Below are 20,386 nucleotides of genomic sequence, written 5' to 3'. Positions count from 1 at the left end.
TATTCTGGTAATCCCCCCAGAATGAGCTTCTGGCGGAGACTATCTACAGCATCCTTAACTGATACCCTGGTAAAAAGAGACTCTACATCGAAACTTACCAAAATCATCCAGCTTTATACCTTTTACCGATTCCACAAAACGTGTAGAATCCCTGACATATGATTCCGTGTTCCCTGTAAAAGGAGACAGAATCTTTGCAAGATATTTAGCCAACTATGGTATGTTGGGGAGTGGCATTGACGATAGGGTGGAGAGGGATGTCTGGCTTATGAATCTTTGGTAGTCCATAAATTCTTGGTGGTACCGGTGCCTGCACAAACAAACCTTTCTGCTGTTCTGCTGGATTTCCTGTGGATTTTATCAGGTCCTTCATTTTCCTTACGATTTTGTCTGGGGAGTCCTTCTTGATCTTCCTGTAAGTGGCTGAGTCCAGTAGGTTTATCATTTTGTCGTCATATTCCCCTTGTCTGCTTGTTACACGTCGATTTATGACTTTTCTTTAATAGATCGGGGTGCCTTCTTTTCACCAGCAGTCAAGTTGGATTTCGGTGGTTTTGCTGACTTCAGTACTCTCGCAACTTATTGTCGGATCTCTTCGGCTTTTAGTGCGGGCATCCCTCGAACAGCCGCTTCCACTTCGCAGATGATTTCCTCTTTTCGGATCTTCTTCGGGGCGATTGCATAGTTCAATCCTTTGGCAAGCACAGTGGTTTCGTCTTTTGTTAGTAGGACACTCGATCTGTTGATGACGATTGTTTCTACTGGTAAACTATTACTTTTCTTCTTTTGTAGCCGCCGTGCCAGGGATTCAAACTTCTTGATGTGCGTATCACGGGTCTTCTGGAATTCACGATCAGCCTTCTCCAGTGTTAGTCTGTCTATTTTATCCCAGTCTTCTCCAGACATACAATTGGAAAGTGAGAGGTGGAGTCGTCTTCAATGATTTACAGAAAATAAGTGAGAGGTTACTACGACTTCGGATACACTTCGAGGGACATCAACCGGGCCATCAAGCAGCGAAAGCAGAGGGAGGACGCGAGAAGTACAAAACCACTTGGATTTATTTGTCTTCAATATGTTTCAGGTGTAGCGGAACGAATTGTCAGACACCTCAAGAAAAACAACATCGTAGTGCGGTACGGGACGGTCAGCAAAATTCGGAACACACTTCCGATAGTGAAGGACAAACTAACTCCATTAAAAGATGAAAGATTGAAGAAGATCCAGTAGTTAGCGGTTGCGGAACATTGCCATGCAGACGGACACCGAATAGACTTCGATCAAACAAAGGTGCTGGCTAGGGACAACAGATACTACCAAAGACTGACAAGAGAAGCCATAGAGATCCATCGACAAAGAAATAACGTCAGCAGAGAAGATGGCTGGGAGCTTAGCAGAACATGGAAGATGGTGGTGAACGCGAAGATCTCCTCCCCCCTCACACGGGACACGACGCAATTAGTTAATAATTAGCTTGTAATTAATTAGTTTTTCGACTTACATATTGTTCCCGATTTTCGATTTCGTCACTTCGAACCAGTTTCTGAAGAAGGTTGCAACATGGCATCTGAAACGTCAAACCTTTTCTTAAAAGACGCGCGGCAAAACCCGAAAGCTTCTAGTTGTAGTGATCAACATTAAGTGCAGTAAGAAAATTTTACGGAATTGAATAACTTTAAACGTTATTTCAAAACACCTGTATTTGCAATTTTCCGATTTTAACCAAAAAATAACTTTTTATCTTATTACTATGTTATCTATGGCAAGATTCCTTCAAAAATAATGTCAGGGGAACCACTTTTCTATCGGGTACAAGATGCTGATGTTTTGAGTAAACATAATTTTTAATAAAGACCTTAAGTTAACTAAGCAAATAAAGTTTTTGAGGTAACCTTTACCACATCAACTATTTTATTGGTTATAAATAATACAAATCATTTTAAATCAATTTATTAAAACACAAACATCAATTCAACTGAAAGGTTTAAATTTCCTTTGACTCCTAATAGCTTCAAGTCGTTTTTTATTCTCTTCCATTTTTTTCCTTAACTCAACAATTTTCTCCATTTTCTTCTCTTTAATTTGAAACGTATAGAAATCTTTAACCCCTTTCCTTTTTAACTTTTCGCTTAATTTATTTTGCCCACTCTCCGTTCGAGCAACCCCAGCTTTTTTACCCTTCCCTGTAACCACAGTCCATCCTTCATCGTCAACAACCTGTTTATTTTTTCCACTTTTTAACTGTTCTTTATCGTACTTAGAAATGATCATTTTACATTTTTCCTCCAATTTTTTCCGATTTACAATACTCGAGTTATATTCCTGTATCCAACTTAAAAGTCCCAATTCGTTTTTGTTTGTTAGTGGTGGGAGTTGTTTTAAAGATAAAGCTTTAGTTAAATCAGCCCAGTTTTCAAAGACAACAAACGCAACTTTAAAACCTAATTTTTCACTTTGTTGCGATAAATTTTCATGGGAGTCATAAAATTGGACTGATGTTACTTTCCCGATTGTTGAAAAGGCTTCTTTAAATGATTGCGGGGTTGCGTATGGTGGTACATTTAAAATAAATAATGTTTTTCCTGCTGGTTTTTCTGGGGTATGATTCCGTACTTTGTGTTCTTTTACGAATAAATCGTGAGATGCCACTGAGTCCGTCGAATACTTACAGGTTATTACTAAAAAAAGATAATTAAGTAGCTTAGAGGTATGAATTAACTGATTGATATTGATTTACTTTTATAATTTTCCATTTTTTATTAACCTCAAAATTCCACGTGACAATTAGAAAATAATCGTGAAGTTGGTTGTATATAATTTTAAATGTACGAAACGAAAATCCCTAGGAATGTTTTCAAAACTCGATTTAAGTAAATATTTTAGTTTCAGTATTTATAGAGATTGTTGAAATCTGAAACGAACAAAACATTTACATCGACAAATAGGTTGTGTTTATAATTGGGCTGTTAAATTGAACAGTAGAATTGTTACGAGGTCCAAATCAATTTGAAATTTTAGAGCGGCGTGAAGTTATAAGTTATGTGGTGGGGATAATTCAAATTATTAATAAATCCTTATCTATTATAGTGAATTTTGTAATATCGAGATTATTTCAAGGATCGTAATCTTTTAAAAAAACACGTTTAATTTTGTTATTAAGTTTCAACAATAATATCGTTTAGGGTAATTGGAAAATTTTTAATCGCAACAAAAGAAAAGGTTTTCTTTGACGTGAGATTCGCGCAAATCGGACGTCCGATTACAGAAACCAAAAACAAACGATGATCAGATTTTGACAACTAAAAACTAAAAATGACAAAAGACACGTTGTTTATTTACTTCACCTTTCATTCGCGACTTTCAAAATGCATAATAAACAAAATTCCACTTTAGATACTGACTACACATCGATGTGAACACTTAATGGCTGGACCAAACTGGTAATTAACTGTAGATCAAAAAGATCCATCAATTTGTAACAATTTAAAAATACTTGTTATAAGGAAGAAGTTTTATCCTCTTTTATTAACCTATTACTCTTAATTTTAAGGTACCAGAACAATGGATGTGAACTTACGAGTCAATTGTTGGTTGATGCGAAGGTCCCCCTTTACTCTTTAGCTGACGTACAACTTCGGTTTTTATGCCCTAATGATTTAGACGAAGTGCGAGCTTTATGTCAAGATTGGTTTCCTATAGAATATCCTTATTATTGGTACGAAGAAATAACATCAAGTAATAGGTACGAAATAATTATTTTATAATTTTCTTTTTATAAATACAAATTAATTTGATTTTAATTTTTTTATTGTTTTAATTTGTAGTAGATTTTTTTCTTTAGCAGCAGTTCATGAACGCCGAATAATCGGTTTGATCGTCGCCGAAATCAAACCTTACGACTCTTTAAACCCCGAAGATACGGGAATTTTAGCCAAATCACTATCGGAACATGCACACGTTGGATATATTTTATCATTGGGCGTTGCCAAAGATTACAGAAGAAACGGAATAGCTTCGTTATTATTAGATTCATTTCTACGGTATTTGGTTACACCTGAAAAAAAGAAGGTTAAAGCTGTTTTTCTTCATGTTTTAACCTCAAATACAGCTGCCATTATGTTTTATGAATCAAGAAAGTAAGAGTTTTAACTCTTACTATACTCTATTTTTTAATTTGGGGGAGTAAAAAAAATTAAAAGTAACCTTTACATAGTGTAATTTTTCAAAGCTCTTTTCTGGCGGGAGTTTTAAAATCAGAGGATTTAAGTAAACTATAGTTACGAATTTAATTACTTATTTGTTTAAACATTATAAAAACCAGGGCCCAAGGTCCCTAAAGCGTATTCTACAAGGTTGGCCAGATGAAGGATTTCAACGTATGAAAAGTGAACCCCCCCTGACATGCCCTATTCGTGACGTCACGTGTTACACACGCTGACGTTTTAAGAGAAGTATTCTATTAAAGTATATAAATTATATAACTAAATAATAATAAAAGAAAAGTAATAACTTTCATAATCAAAGTGTTTAATTAGGAAAAGCAGTACATTTGAGATAAATTACTTCGTTTTAGTCTCTACCTCCCACTGCTTCGTAACTCGTGACGTCACCCCCTCCTTTTCCTTCAAAACACGTTCTGCTGTCACTGGCCAACCTGGAACAATGCGCTTTACGGACCTTGGACGTACCCAAGGTTTATATATTAAAGGTTGTCTAAGTTCCTATGCTGCAATACTTTGATTTTAGTCTCTGGGCGAGGGGCAAGAGCAGAAGTGTTTCGTGACGTAAGCGATCACTGATTGCGCATGCAACCTCATGGCCATGTGGTGCTCCATGCCTTTGTTTAATTTGAATTGCTTGGCGGTATTATTTTCCACATGTGACGCAATGCGCAGTATGGTTGCGTACAAACCTAGACAACCTTTTATATATAAACCTTGGGGCGTACCTACTTACTTTGTCCCACATAAAATGCAACATGTCAATATAACTTGACATTACACTAAAACCTCTTTACAGATTGTACAAAAAGTATGGAATAATGGTTCTACAGGCTAAACTTCAACTTATATTAAAAAAAGTTTTAAATAAAAGTTCAAATGACAGTTTTTGGAGATTTATCTTAGCAACGAAATTGTTTGTAGTCGGTATCAGCTCCGCCCACCTCTGTGACGTCAAGGCTTAGGTTGTCTATTCCATAATGACGCCATAATTTGGTTGTCGCTACGTCAAATCTTTTTAAATAAAAGTTTCAATATCTCGAAAACTATGCAGTTTAAAGCATTAAAACCTTATGGCATTTTGCAACACCTTGTCAAAAGGAATCCAAAAACCTTAAAATATACAGTAACTCAGACTGCCGTCAAGATTTTTATTTTATTTCTATGCTAAGATAGGCGGAAAATTGTTTCAAGTAACTTTTATTTAAATCTTTTTTTAATATAAGTTGAAGTTTAGGCTGTAGAACCATTATTCCATACTTTTTGTACACTCTGTATAATGGATTAATACAGGGAAGGCAGTGTCTGTTATAGCTGAATAAAAATATACAATAATCTAGCGCTGAATAACAAATAAAACTAGACTAATACTAGCACTAGATCTAGAACTAGAAACATTCCGTTTAGCTGTACCTCCTCTTAAGATGTCTAGTAGGTAGCGCTAGTTAGCATAAAATATCACTATGTTGCATATTTTTATTATTGCATATTATAGTATCGGGTTTAGCCCGTTTTGCGGGTTAGGAATGTTTCTAGTTCTCGGTCTAGTGTTAGTTCTAGTTTTACACTAGCACTATCACTATAACTTACACAAGACCTAGAACTAGAACCATTCGGGTTTTGCCGTCTTGAGAGACGTGCGGCTAAACCCGAATGTTTCTAGTTCTAGGTCTAGTGTTAGTTCTAGTTTTGCACTAGAACTAACTTACATAAACTTGTAGGAATTCTTGCATGTTAAGATGATCGTGTATCATCAACATGTATTGATAATCCAGGTTTTAGCGGTTCCTAAGCTTCCTACTAAAGCTGTGAAAATTAATGAAGATAATGGAAGTCCTGTATATTAGATGGTTGTAAACGCTGCTAGTTTTCTGAAAATAGTGATTATTCAGTCTTTCAAATAAAAATTTGTTTTTATTTAAATTGACTTAAACAAAGCTTGCTAATGGATAATTTAATCAATTTCAAATATTGTTTGATTATTTTCAACAATACCTACTTTTCTATAGCAGCATTGAACCTGAAGGCAGAATCAGTTTCTAGTCCATTTCAAGCAGAATTTAACATTTTTTTTCGGTATCGCCTTGTTCCAATAATATTTAATCTTCTGCAAGCAGTATTTAGACTATTCCAAGCAGTATTTAGCTTTCTATAGGAAGTATCTACCTTTTTCTAACAATAATTAACCTTCTGCAAGCAATTTCTACACTATTTTAAGCTATATCTAGGCTTCTATAAGCAGTATCTGTCTTCTGCAATTAGTTTTTAGTCTTCTAAAACCAGTGTTTAGTTGTCCATATGTGGTATCTGTCTTCTGCCAACAATATTTAATGTTCTGCAAACAGTTTCTATACCATTTCAACCAATAATTAGGCTTCTGTAGGCAGTATCTGTATTCTGTAACCAGTTTTTGGTTTTTTGCAAACAGTGTTTAGTTTTCTATATGCTGTATCTGTGTTTATCACTTGTTTTATTATTCGGGTTTAGCCGTCTTGAGAGACGTGCGGCTAAATCCGAATGTTTCTAGTTCTCGGTCTAGTGTTCTAGTTTTGCACTAGAATTAACTTACATAAACTTGTAGGAATTCTTGCATGTTAAGATGATCGTGTATGATCAACATGAATTGATAATATAATCCAGGTTTTAGCGGTTCCTAAGCTTCCTACTAAAGTTGTGAAAATTAATGAAGATAATGGAAGTCCTGTATATTAGATGGTTGTAAACGCTGCTAGCGTTCTGAAAATAGTGATTATTCTCTTTCAAATATTGTTTGATTATTTTCAACAATACCTACTTTTCTGTAGCAGTATTGAATCTGAAGGCAGAATCAGTTTCTGGTCCATTTCAAGCAGAATTTAAGTTTTTTTTTTCAGTATCGCTTTGTTCCAATAATATTTAATCTTCTGCAAGCAGTATTTAGACTATTTCAAGCAGTATTTAGCCTTCTATAGGAAGTATCTACATTTTTCCAAGAATAATTAATCTTTTGCAAGCAGTTTCTACATTATTTCAAGCTATATCTAGGCTTCTATAAGCAGTATCTGTCTTCTGCAATTAGTTTTTAGTCTTCTAAAACCAGTGTTTAGTTATCCATATGTGGTATCTGTCTTCTGCCAATAATATTTAATCTTCTGCAAACAGTTTCTGTACTATCTCAAGCAATAATTAAGCTTCTGTACGCAGTATCTGTCTTCTGTAACCAGTTTTAGTTTTTTTGGAAACCGTGTTTAGTTTTCTATATACTGTATCTGTGTTTATCACTTGTTTTACACAAGTACAATCACTATAACTAACCCAAGACTTAGAATCATTCAGGTTTGGCCATACTAAGAGACGTGCGGCTAAACCCGAATATTTCTAGGCAACATCTAGTGTAATTTTTGTTTAAAACTGACCAATAGAAACCCTTCTTTTTGGCGCTTCAATTTGAAAACACTCCTCCGAATTAAAAAAAATAGAGTATAATCTCCATTTATTTAAACTGAGGATATGTTAATTTCTGTTTTTTTAGATTTCAGCTTCACTCATTTTTACCTTATTATTACGCAATTAAAGGACGTTGTAAAGACGGATTTACGTATGTTTTGTATATAAATGGGGGACATCCACCAAGAACTTTATAATATCCTTTTTTTAATTCACAAAATAATGTAATATAAAAAAAACATCAACGTAAAAAAAATTTATCTCAAATTGTTGTTGTTTTTCCTTAATTTTTCTGTACTGATTATATAAAATATGTTTGTGTGACATTGTTTCGAGGAGGAGGTCTGTTTCCGTGGCTTGTCGGGAACGTTTCGAAAGCATTAGGTTGGATTTGGACGAGTCAAACGGATCAGGAACATCACATACAACAACAATCAATTGAACAACACATTGAACAATAGGGAAAGTGAGGAGAAATGAGGCCTAAGTGGGACTTGTAAATAATAAGTCACTTTTAACACAAATCGTGAAACTAAAGAAATGATAAAAGAGTTGTTGGTTAGTTTAATTTGGAATAATAAATGAGATCAAAAGAATGTGAGAGTAAAGGAAATTAAATTTTTGTGGCTGTTAAAATTCTTTCTGCGTAATTTCTTATATTCGTAGATTTTTTTAGTTTAGTTTTTCTTTTTGTTACAAATAATGCCAAATGTACCTCTAAGATTTAGATTTTATGATTTTTTTTTAGTTTTTTTCTAATATTTTGTTTGCGTGTATATAATAGGAGAGAATTTGTTAATATATTATATTGTTCTATTTATTTTATAAGGAATTTTTTGAATTTTATTTTGCAAGAAAAATAAACAGTGTTCAATACTATTAAAACATGGATAAACCATAAATTAGAGAATATTAAATACAGAATGATTCATAGAAATGTAATGTTATTGAAAATACAAAAGGAGCAACATAAATGTACATTTTAAAAGATAATTTATTTCTACATTTTTATGACTCACACTGTATACAGGGTGATTTATGAATGAAAAACAAAGATAACCTCATTTAATTTTAATAAAACATCCTGTAAATTGGTACGTTTTTTTAAACAACTAAAGTATACATTGTTTATAAAATTTATACAAAAATTAGATAAGATAAATTAAAAAAAAAACGGTTTGGAAAAAAACGTTTAAGTAATAGTTCTTGGCTATTATACAACGATAAAAAAGCAAAAAATGATTTTAAAGAAACGGTTGTTAAACCTTTTTATTATTGTCTATTGCGGACTTTAACAAGAGAAAAAATGCGATATAATTAAAAAAATAAAATTTGTTTATACAAATCCGTACGTTTCTTTTTTCTTAGCACCCATCTAACAATTTAATCCAGGATTTCCCAACCAGGCGGGTATGATGTTAAGGGGGTTGATACGTTTCCATTTTTGAAAGAAAAATTAGTTTGAACATCATTAAATGATTCAGCTCAAATCGTACCTTGGCCTCCTTCAATCTGCCTCTCTATTCCTTCCTATCCAGAGCCATTCTCTTCCAATTCCGCACTCCCATCCACGTAATCTTTTCGTCGGTGTTCCGAATGGTCTCTTTTCCTGTATTCAGCTATTTATCGTTTTTTTGTGTCTTCCCTCTTTCATCCTGGCAGCGGTATGGTGAGACAGTCCACCACGCTGACATCATCCAGCGTTGCTATGAGTGGGGTTTCGGGATTTGCCCTCTTCTGTATCATTAATTGTGTTTTCTTCACGTTAATATCAAAATAGTTGATCTCGTTGTAAATAGCGCGTATTGTCAAAGGTGTGTTTTTTGGAAAAGTAAAGAAGATACTAACGCATACGAAGAGTGGTGTGAAAAACATGAAAAAGAATGTTCCGCGAATCACTCAGGTTCAGCAAGGAAAATGGATTCGATGCGATAAAAGAAATGTTTGCGACATCTATCGAAAAGTACGGAGTGAAATATTTGAATTATGTTGGTGATGGTGACTCCAAAACATACAGAGCACTTGTGGATTTAAATCCTAATGGCAGCGACTATCCTGTTACAAAAAGTGAGAGTTGGCTATACGACGAGATCAAAACTCTCTCGAATATATGAAAACTGCCATTTTTGCAACATCAGATCATTTAACATGATTATGGAGGTATACTAAAAATAATGAACGATTTAAACATTAAAATCGGATAACACGCTCAAAAGTTTGCCAATATGTATCAGTTGTGCATATCAAGACAACAACGCCATAGCCTTAGCATAAAAGCATAGTACAAAAGAAGGTGATTAGTCCGTGACAGTGGTAAGATTTAAAAATATGACAAACCTTTTTGTTGACTGCTACATCCATTGTTGTAACAACGTTCCCGCACTCTACGTCATACCATTTTCCACGCCCAGTCAGCTGTTACTGTGTTCTATGCGTTTTGCTGTATATTTTTAGAGGTTATATAGTATATCGTAGACGTATTCATATTAACTTCAAAAGTAAATCTTGCATTGACATACGTCTATCATGTAACCTCTATAAACACACAGCAAACGCATAGAACTCAATGACAGTTAACTGGGCGTGGCAAATAGTGTGACGTAAAGTGCGGGCAACCAACACGTAATGGGCAACAATGGATGTAGCAATCCTGTTAGTTTCTACTGTCCTTGATATTAAACCACATTCTTCGTAAATCATCGTTAAATTTTTTAGGTTAAAAACAGATCTTTTCTTCAATTTTGAACAGTTTATTAAATTTTCGACATTTTATTTTTTTCCTCTTCAGATATAGAGATAGAAAGACCTTTCAGATAAAAAAAGATGGACGCTATCGTGAACAATGACTAGTTTCTGTTATGCCATATTTATTTTGTTATATAACTTTTTTTTTGGAAGTTGTAATTGTAAATAAAACATCTACAAAGTATTTAAATAGATTACTGTAAAATGGGAAATATATTATGTAATTAAAGCATTTTTAGAAGGAAAAAAGTCAATTAAAGATGAACCACGAAGCGGAAAGCCTTCATCTTAAAAAACCGAAGAATATGTCAACAGAATCCGGGATCTTTGATGAGATCGTTGGTTGACAGTCAGAATGATCGTGGAAGAGTTGAATTTGACTCACACCACCGTTTATCAGATTTTAACCAATGAATTGGGGATGAGAAAAATATGTGCAAAAATGGTTTCAAAAAACACCTTTCACAAGATCAAAAGGACATTAGGAAGGAATATGATGACTAAATATGATTCCCGTTTTGTGGAACATGTCATTACTTTTGGGTATTTGAGTACGACCCAGACACCAACCACCAAAGGGTGAGTGGCATACTTCAACCTCTCCAAGGCCCAAAAAAGCAAGAATGAGCAAGTCGAAGATCTGAAATGCATGCTGATTTGTTTTTCCATAAACAGTTTGTGCTTCAAGGTGAAACGGTCAATCAACACTTTTACCAGAGTTTCTTGAAAAATTTCGAAAAACGGTCATACATGTGAGACCAAACATCAAGACAACTGGGTGTTGCATCACGATAATGCGCCTTGTCACACAGCAATTTCAATAAACTAGTTTTTGGCCAGTAAAAACATTTCTGTGGCTTCTTATTCGCCTAACTACTTCCTGCTTTTCAATTGGGCTTCCATTCTGGGTTCATTTGCACGACGACTCTCTTGGGTTGGGTCATGTCACTGATAATGTATTTCATGGAATTAACAATGGACTGGCCACTATCCTTGTTCTTCTTGAATTCTCTAAAACGTTCGATACTTTGCATCACCTGCTACTGGTTGCAATCTTTCTCTCATATTTTGCAAGTTGAGAGGTGGAGCAATCTTGGTGATGTTTTGTATGGATCGAATACTGACAGTGCCCACAGAACAAGGATACAAAGAGTTTTAAATTTGATTTTGTAAACATAAAATTAGAATAAATAAATATCGTTTTTTGTATGATATTATTTATAATCCGGGGAAAATCGACGAAAAAAAGGTTGGGAAATCCTGATTTAATCCATTCAATTAAATTCCTATTAAAAAGATAATCTTTAAGTACTTTCAATTAATTTGAATGTTCGTTACTCCTTCTTGGTCTATTAAAATGCCTTTGATGTAACCTCTCATCAGCGTTTAATCTCAAATTTTGAATTCTATCAATTGTAACTTCCAAATCGTCATTTTGAGGGGATTCTCGTCCACTTGTAGGACTTTGAGGTGTATTTGAAGGTGTTGTTGGTGTTAAACCGTCTGTTCTCCCCTCTGTGGGGCTATGTGGACGTGTTACTTCGGTGTTGTAAGTTATTTCTGGGTCGCTTGTTGTCGATGGAGTTAAATCTGATTCCGTCCTTAAACCAGCTACGCCTAAAAAAAATATAACATAACATATATATTTATTACCATAAATAATTACTAAATAGATTTACAAAAAAAAATGGAAACACAATCAATATTATTACATAATTATTAGACAAATGAATCAATCTTCCAAAAGATCCAATTGATAAAAGAAAATTAATAAACTTAAATAATAATATTCAATGTGGCATTATAAGAATCCAAAGAGGAAAGGAAAGGGAACATTGACAAGAAGAAACGAATTTACAGTAACGTGAACATGCAAAGTATTTTAGAACAGACAAACATTTACAAAAAAGTTCAGTGTGACGAGACTTGACGAGAGAACAATAGGTGAGCAAGAGATACTTTAAAAGATGGAAGGCTAGGAGCATTGCGAATGACAGCAGGAAGATTGTTCCAGAGTGAAATCGCTTGCAATGTAAAAGACTTATGATAAGTATTGGTGGGCTGAAATTGTTAAACAAATATCTAAGGGTTTGATTATGAAGAATTTTATACAAATTTAATAATACATGAAAGAATCGTCGGTTCTCACATGTTAACAATTTTAAATTATTACGATATGGAAAGATGTAGCAATAGCGATCCAGATCAAATATGAAACGAACACAATTGTTCTGTAATCTTTGCAACTTTTTACAGTGTAATCGATAAATCGGTGCAGACTGTATCAGCATAATCTAAATGAGGAAAAATTAAGGTGTAGCACATATTACGACAAATAAAACGAAGAACCAACCCAACCCAACAAAGATTTTTCACCACATCCGAAAATTCTATGACGACGCCATTGAGGATAAGTTGTGAATTAGTAAAAGCGGGTAATCTATTTAAAAGAGAATTTGTACCAAACACAATTGCTTGAGTTTTAGTAGCATTTAGCTTTAACCCAAAAAGCTTAGACCAGTCATGCACTTTAGCAAGGTCACGATTTAGACGCTCCACAGCCAAAGGTAATTCACTAACGGTTGTACTGGTGTAAATCTGGAGAACATCGAAGGAATGTTACGTAAGGTTAGTTCTGTTTACAAACATTAATTACAGCGTGAAGTTTTCTTTAGTAATTAGTAATGCCAATCATAGCGTGAAGTTTTCTTTTGAAATGCCAATTACACCGTGAAGGAATGTTAAGTAAGGTTAGTTTTGTTTACAAACATTAATTATAGCGTGAAGTTTTCTTTTGAAATACCAATTAAACCGTGAAGGAATGTTAGGTAAGGTTAGTTTTGTTTACAAACATTAATTATACCATGAAGTTTTCTTTGGCAATTTGTAATGGCAATTATAGCGTGAAGTTTTCTTTTGTAATATCAATTATAGCGTGAAGGAATGTTAGGTAAGGTTAGTTCTGTTTACAAACATTAATTATAGCGTGAAGTTTTCTTTAGTAATTAGTAATGCCAATCATAGCGTGAAGTTTTCTTTTGAAATGCCAATTAAACCGTGAAGGAATGTTACGTAAGGTTAGTTTTGTTTACAAACATTAATTATAGCGTGAAGTTTTCTTTTGAAATGCCAATTACACCGTGAAGGAATGTTAAGTAAGGTTAGTTTTGTTTACAAACATTAATTATAGCGTGAAGTTTTCTTTAGTAATTAGTAATGCCAATTATAGCGTGAAGTTTTCTTTTGAAATGCCAATTACACCGTGAAGGAATGTTAAGTAAGGTTAGTTTTGTTTACAAACATTAATTATAGCGTGAAGTTTTCTTTTGAAATGCCAATTAAACCGTGAAGGAATGTTAGATAAGGTTAGTTCTGTTTACAAACATTAATTATAGCGTGAAGTTTTCTTTAGTAATTAGTAATGCCAATCATAGCGTGAAGTTTTCTTTTGAAATGCCAATTAAACCGTGAAGGAATGTTACGTAAGGTTAGTTTGTTTACAAACATTAATTATAGCGTGAAGTTTTCTTTAGTAATTAGTAATGCCAATCATAGCGTGAAGTTTTCTTTTGAACTGTCAATTAAACCGTGAAGGAATGTTACCTCAGGTTAGTTCTGTTTACAAACATTCATTAATGTTTGTACATACGTTCACAGGCGGTGCTGAAGATAGTCCAGACATGTTTCAGACACATTTGTAGCGAAATGTTTCAAATGAAATGTTTCTGCTACATATTTTAATGATATTTCATAAATATTTCTACTGAAATGTATTTGATACATATCTTTAGATACGTTTCGTAAAAATCGTATCTGTCACGTATATGAAACGTAGTTCTAAGATGTTTCATTTAATTCACTGTACGTTAAAATTGAAATGTTTCACAGAGGTTTCTTGTTTACTGGGTCTGCGTATAAATGATAACTAGAAGAAATTACTTTTGTAAAAATAAAGAATATTAAATAGAAAATTGATAAAAATAGAGAAAAGTATGGGACCTAAAACACTTCCTTGGGGCACCCCACAAAGCAGTTCGTGAGTGAACGAAGAGCCTGTGTCAATGCGAACACATAAGAGGCGATGGGAAAGGTAGAATCGGAACTATAATAAAGAAATAGGAGAAAAACCGATAGATGAGAGAATTGCAAGGAGAATATCATGATCGACTGAATCAAAGGCTTTACTGAAATCAAGCAGAACTAACAAGGTCAAACGTCGGTTATCACAAGCGTATCTTATATCATCAGTAATCTTGATCAGTGCAGTTGTAGTATTGTGACCTGGCCGAAAACCAGACCGTAAATTATTGATTATACGACGCTCCTCAAGATAATTAAATACTTGATTATACACAAAACGCTCAAAAGCCTTTGACAAAATAGAGAGAATTGATATAGGACGAAAGTCACAAGGGGAAACTGGAGTTTTTAACTTAGGAATAGGCACAACATGCGCAAGCTTCCACATGGACGGATAGGATTTCAATGGAAAAGTTATAGATATGAGTTAACGGAGACATAATAATATGAAGAATTGGTAAAATCTGTTTCAAGCTAATACCGTCTGCACCGGCGCTGTTAGAACTAGAATAAGTAACTGCCTTGTACACCTCGTCCTCATCAGTCATAGTGAGCGAAAAGCTAGAAGAAATAAGATTAGATGCCTCAATAGCTTGAATTAAGGTGATTTTGGAAGCAGTATTAAGAGTTACTAGTGGTTTAGCGAAATGGCTCGCTAAAGAATTGACAGCTTGTGTAGGAGCGGAATCAATGACACCAAGAGACCTTAAAGTTTTCCAAAACGTCTTAGGAGTAATTCCAGTCAGTTTCTGGTAAAAATATGCTTTCTTCGCAGTGTTACATCTATGATTACAGCGGTTACGCTGTACACGATACCTTTCATAGTTAGTATTCGATTAATAGCATAAGGTCTCTAATCTCATCATTTAGCCAGGGGGCACGGAAATGCTTTAGTTTTCTCTGCTTAAGCGGGGCATGTTTATTATACAAACATGTAATTTTGTCATTAAAGTAACTAACTTTTGAGTCAATGTCACGCATACAATACAATGGCTGCTAATCAATCAGTAACGCATTAGATTTGAGGTGTTCATAATCGATGTGCCTAAAATCACGGTAAGTGAACATGCGATTAGAAAAGACAAGCTGCCGAACTTGAACAGCACAATAAATCAGATCATGACAAGAAAACTGTTCAGCAGGTAATTGACCATGTGTTAAAATTTTATCTGAACAGAATAATAAATCAAAACTTTTCACTACGCGTATCATTTTTCAGAATACATGTGTTAAAATCCCCATTAACAGAATAGTATCATAATTAACACCATGCCTCTCCAGGAGGTCTTCAAAATGGTCCAAATAATTCACTCCTGGGGAACAGCAGAACACGCCCAGTAGCAACCTATCACAACGACACTTAACCTCAATCAATAAGAATTCCATTTCGTTTTGAAATCCATCAGTTTGAAAATGATTCCTGATAAAAATCCAAACCCCATCACCCCGGGAATATTCACGATTATTTCTTAGTAAACAATAACCTGGTAAGAAAAACATGGAAGAGGGCAATGAAGGCCTAAACCAAGTTTCACTAACCAAGATTACATCAAATATGTTTGACTCAAAAGTATATAAGAAGTCATCAAAATGAGCATAAAGACTCTGGGCATTAATATGAGATACAGAAATATGGCTCGCAAATCCACAAAAAAGATTAGTTGGAGGTATTCCCATGTAAGAATCCGCCTCATCCACATTACTCATATTCCCAGAGGAAAAATTTAAGGTATTCCCAAAAGAGGATTCCAGGAAAGGGGTAGAGGAAGAAGAAGAACCATGTGAAGTAGAAAAAAACACTAAAAAAACAACGAATGAAAAATAAATAATCTGGTAAACTGTAAAAATCACCTAAGGGAAATAATAGCAAACACAAGAACTGATAATAACACATGAATGATAGTGAGAAAAACATAAAGAAAATAAGTAGAATGGAGAGATTGCTCCCAACAAAATATTACAAATCTTAACTACAATACTGATGTTGGAAATGGTTAACCCTGCAGTATTAAGTGCACACAAAAAATATTATTATTAAACAAATAAAGCTAAAAAAATATATAGAGGCAAAACAAATTTACCTTTTTTGCGAATTGATGCCAAATCTCTTTTAATTCTTCGTCTTCTCGACGGATCATTTCTTCTTATTTGTAACATAGATTCCATATCAGCAACATATAAAAATCCGGCTATTAATAATTCGCATATTCTTTCTCCAGATTTATAACAAGATTCAAGTTCTTTACTGGTTCTTTCATCATATTGCCACCAACCTAAGAAAAAGTATTATTTAAATTGCTAATTAAATAAATTAAGTTTGATATTACTTTATTTATTTAAATTTTGATTTAAACCGAAATTTTGAAACAATAAAAGTTAATAATGAATTAAAAGCTTTTTTATTGTAGTAATAAATAATATCAAGTGTTTACATAATAATACATTTCAACCATAAAAGTTATTTAAGACCTGCAACGCCTTTATAAGAAGTATTTTTAACTAAATCTCTTTTAATATTTCTTTTTCTTCCTGGTCTATATTTAGCATATTGTACTTTGTTCTCTAAATCAATCACATATAGTGCTCCACAAATTAAAATTTCAATTCTTTCTAGATTTAATTGCAAAGCTTCCTCAATATCTTCATTAGTTCTACTATCATACATCCACCAACCTTCAATCATCATCTAGTTAAAAGCATAATTTTCTTAACACATATACTGCCCCCAGCCTCTTGGTGGCAGCGAATGTGTTAACTAATTGTTTATTAATCTACTGTTTTAGCTAACTTACCATTTCTTCCTTCATAAAACCATTGGTAATTTCCATCAAAATTTTCGGTTGCATCTACTATGGGTTCATCATTAACTAAAGTAGGATGTTCGATAAAATCTCTTGGAATTTCTTGTCGGCACATAGCACATTTTTTACTTTGGTTTGCAATACCTTTTATACACAAAAAGCAAAATATGTGGCCGCAAGGTAATTGAGCAGGATGGACACAAATTTGTAAACATACAGCACATTCTAAACCATCACCTGTTGAAGATTTTTCTCATTAACTTATCAAGTCATTCCTAATCAAAAATTAGGTTACCTTTTTCTTTATTTTCCAATACTTCTTTGGTGTTTTCCACTGTTGTTGATGAAGAAGCTTCTGCCATGATTCACAACAAAACGAATTTAAATAAGATATTCAATAAATTTATTATTTTTGATGAAAAAAGTTATAACGAATTGACATCTTGAACATTTTCATTTGATGTAGATGGCGCTTAAATCGTCTTCATGTCAAACTTAATGTCAAAAATCTCAATTTGTTTTCTTATATTTAATTTAATTTATTTAATTAATAATGAGTGGCCAAGAGATAAAATCTTCACTTCGAAAAATGGATTTTCCACAATGTACTCAAGAAGCACTCAATAAAATAGGTAATTCCTCCTGAAACATAAATAAAACAATAAATTCTAACCTCACTTTTTTAGGTCAGTTAATATGCGGAAAAGTGCCAAGTTTAAAACAAATGGATTTAGCATTAGATTTAATATCGGAATTCGTGTTTTGCGAGGTAGATAAAAGAGGGAATAAAATAGCCCCATTAAATCCATTAAAAGAGCTTCAATTAATCGAAGTTCTTTTTGATTATTTCAATGGAATACAAACGGAATCACATCGAAATACGGTTTTTCTATCAATTTTTAGTGGAACTACGTTTGCATTAAGATCTGTAATTTTGAGTAGATTAATTTCTATAGCTATAGGAATGCCTTCTGAACCAGTTTTGGTTTCGGCGAGTGCTTGGATGCAACAATTAGGAAATACTTCCATTAATTGTAATAAATTAGCAGAGTCAGTAATTAGGGATTATTTTGTTTTAGTTCCAAATGGTGCGCAAAGATTAAATTTATTATCTAATTGCGCCCCGCAGTTTGTGGCAAACTTTTTAACAGCAATTTCTGAGATTTATTTCACTGATATAAAAGGTACGATTAATTTCCCTCCTGAAAGTTTATTAAATGCTGTAACTAATTGGATTGAGGGAAATTATAAATTGTGTATAGCAGCTCAACAAAATCCATCAGTTTTACCCCCGGGTGCAATTGCAATGGAAACAACAACCCCGATAGCTGGTTTATTAAAATGGTGTATTTTAGCACCGATTTTTAATCAAAATTCTAACCTTTATTCTCGATTACATCTAGCTTTATTAAACAGTTTATTAGAAATTCCAATTGTTAGTCCACCACGAGCTGTTTCAGCTAAACACTTAACCACTTCTGTGGGATATTTGTGTAGATTTACAATGGATATTAAAACAAGGCGGAAAAAAGATGATACCGATACGATAATTTTTGATTTAAACGAAATGTTAATTTTAGCTTTGGATAGATATGCTCAAGCTGTACAAGTTGCTTTATCTGTTAAGTGTGTTTATGGGAATATTGGGGATTTAATTAGTCAATTGTGTCAATTACCCCAACATAAAATTTTAAGTATTGTTATTTGTAGCCATCAGGTTAATAAGTGACATTAAAGAAATGATTATTGATTTCTTTTTTGTAAATATGTGTTAAGTTTAGTATTTTTTGTAAAGATTTTTTAATAAAAAACGTTCTATGTGTGTCAAAAATCGTGTTTAATAATAAGTAGTTATTGTATATTGTATCATATACAAAGAGTATAAATTAAACACAACCTCATTGTTAAGTAAAACACTGTCATCCAGGATTTCGCAATCAAGGGGGCACGTCAAAGCACATGAATCGCCCAATTATTAAGGAAAAGCTATACCTAATTTTACAAAAGGTGAAAAAAAAAGATCTAAGAAATTGATAGCTGCTGATTACAGAGCTTATATGAGTTCTATTCAAGCAGATGTGTTGGGGAAACTAAGGAAGATATGGTCGTTTGTTCATATCAAAAAGGGTTCCTCATCCAGCATGCCAGCCTCAATGACTTTCTTTGATGGAACCATAGTTGACTCGTGTCCTGCGATCTGTTGTGCTTTCTCGGATTACTTCTCTTCTATTTTTGTAGATGGGACAATCGACAGCTCAGTGGTTGCCCATGGCTACGGATTTTTGCCGTGGTTTTCCGCTAATGCAATTCATAATGTTCTGTTGCATTTTGACCGGTCTTCTAGCTCTAGTCCAGATGGTATTCCAACTTTATTCTTAAAAGAGCCACTGTTTCCAATTATCGTCCTATTTCTATCCATTCAGCTACCCCAAGGACTTTGAAAAAATTATCCACGATTATCTTAGTTCCTCTATTTCTCACTCTATAAACAATGAACAACATGTTTTCCAGTCTAGGCGGTCAGTGGAGTTTAATCTGTTGTCTTACTTTATTCATTCTGCTTTAAACGAGAATACTCAGATTGACGCAATCTATACCGACTACTCCAAAGTCTTCGACGAAATCGATCATACTATTCTTGTACAGAAACTGTTTTCCTTTGATATTCCAGATGGTCTTGTTCACTGGATTATGTCCTATTTATCTAACAGAAGTCAGGCGGTCAGGATTGGTAGCTTGGTATCTGGTTACAAACCAATCACATCCGGTGTGCCTCAGGGCAGTCGGACAGGAGGATCTTGACCACCTGCACGACTACTGTCGCCTCAACAAACTTTACCTAAATTATGACAAATCCCAAAAAATTACATTTATTTGGAAACATTATCCTCAACTTTCTAAATTTAAAAAAACTAAAAAAAAGGATGTTTTGTTGAAGATATTCTCCCTGTATGCATCCTGAATATGTAATAAATAAATAAATTAAGAGTAAAAACGGACACTTTTAACCACAGTACAAGAACCGATTAGACCGATGGAAAGAGCACTTTGAGGAAGACTTCTGGGAGGATAATTTTGATCACAAGCATTCTTTCAAACATGTTACTAAGGAAC

General features: G+C 33.7%; 4 protein-coding genes across 5 annotated transcripts; 2 read left to right on the top strand and 2 right to left on the bottom strand.

Annotated features, from left to right (window-relative positions):
- Positions 1-1,934: 1,934 nt before the first annotated feature.
- LOC111425756 (ribosomal RNA-processing protein 7 homolog A) lies at positions 1,935-2,830 on the bottom strand. Its single transcript, XM_023059989.2, has 2 exons — positions 2,738-2,830; positions 1,935-2,678 (listed from the first exon to the last, which is right to left on the bottom strand). The coding sequence occupies exons 1-2, from the start codon at positions 2,751-2,753 to the stop codon at positions 1,972-1,974; spliced, it is 723 nt and encodes a 240-aa protein (XP_022915757.1). The 5' UTR covers positions 2,754-2,830; the 3' UTR covers positions 1,935-1,971.
- A 450-nt stretch (positions 2,831-3,280) lies between these two features.
- LOC111425755 (N-alpha-acetyltransferase 60) lies at positions 3,281-8,467 on the top strand. Of its 2 annotated transcripts, none has more exons than XM_023059986.2 (5): positions 3,281-3,440; positions 3,551-3,742; positions 3,825-4,136; positions 7,732-7,842; positions 7,945-8,467. In XM_023059986.2, the coding sequence occupies exons 1-5, from the start codon at positions 3,424-3,426 to the stop codon at positions 8,105-8,107; spliced, it is 795 nt and encodes a 264-aa protein (XP_022915754.1). In that variant the 5' UTR covers positions 3,281-3,423; the 3' UTR covers positions 8,108-8,467. The 2 variants fall into 2 exon arrangements, with proteins under 2 accessions (XP_022915754.1, XP_022915756.1); XM_023059988.2 differs by having other exon boundaries at positions 3,329-3,440; positions 3,828-4,136.
- A 3,144-nt stretch (positions 8,468-11,611) lies between these two features.
- On the bottom strand, positions 11,612-17,752 carry LOC111425744 (E3 ubiquitin-protein ligase rnf146-like). The gene is made up of 4 exons (XM_023059974.2): positions 17,568-17,752; positions 17,264-17,509; positions 16,553-16,744; positions 11,612-12,008 (listed from the first exon to the last, which is right to left on the bottom strand). Exons 1-4 carry the CDS (start codon positions 17,632-17,634, stop codon positions 11,710-11,712), a joined length of 804 nt encoding a protein of 267 aa, XP_022915742.2. The 5' UTR covers positions 17,635-17,752; the 3' UTR covers positions 11,612-11,709.
- On the top strand, positions 17,609-19,103 carry LOC111425743 (integrator complex subunit 15). Its single transcript, XM_023059972.2, has 2 exons — positions 17,609-17,904; positions 17,959-19,103. Exons 1-2 carry the CDS (start codon positions 17,826-17,828, stop codon positions 18,999-19,001), a joined length of 1,122 nt encoding a protein of 373 aa, XP_022915740.2. The 5' UTR covers positions 17,609-17,825; the 3' UTR covers positions 19,002-19,103.
- Positions 19,104-20,386: the final 1,283 nt, after the last annotated feature.

Source organism: Onthophagus taurus, chromosome 1, assembly GCF_036711975.1.
Source record: "Onthophagus taurus isolate NC chromosome 1, IU_Otau_3.0, whole genome shotgun sequence".
Taxonomy (NCBI): Eukaryota; Metazoa; Arthropoda; class Insecta; order Coleoptera; family Scarabaeidae; genus Onthophagus; species Onthophagus taurus.
The sequence above is the reverse complement of the archived record's forward strand: the minus strand, read 5'-3'. Positions and strand labels throughout refer to the sequence as shown.

Excerpts from the sequence above, each read along its gene's own strand:
- LOC111425743 (XM_023059972.2), top strand. The coding sequence starts at position 17,826 with ATGAGTGGCCAAGAGATAAAATCTTCACTTCGAAAAATGGATTTTCCA. Across the intron at positions 17,905-17,958 it reads AGAAGCACTCAATAAAATAG|GTCAGTTAATATGCGGAAAA; the intron begins GTAATTCCTCCT and ends TCACTTTTTTAG.
- LOC111425755 (XM_023059986.2), top strand. Across the intron at positions 4,137-7,731 it reads ATGTTTTATGAATCAAGAAA|ATTTCAGCTTCACTCATTTT; the intron begins GTAAGAGTTTTA and ends CTGTTTTTTTAG. Across the intron at positions 7,843-7,944 it reads CATCCACCAAGAACTTTATA|TGATTATATAAAATATGTTT; the intron begins ATATCCTTTTTT and ends ATTTTTCTGTAC.
- LOC111425744 (XM_023059974.2), bottom strand. The coding sequence starts at position 17,634 with ATGGCAGAAGCTTCTTCATCAACAACAGTGGAAAACACCAAAGAAGTA. Across the intron at positions 16,745-17,263 it reads GTTTTATGAAGGAAGAAATG|GTTGGTGGCAATATGATGAA; the intron begins GTAAGTTAGCTA and ends ACTTTTTCTTAG. Across the intron at positions 12,009-16,552 it reads GGCATCAATTCGCAAAAAAG|GCGTAGCTGGTTTAAGGACG; the intron begins GTAAATTTGTTT and ends TATTTTTTTTAG.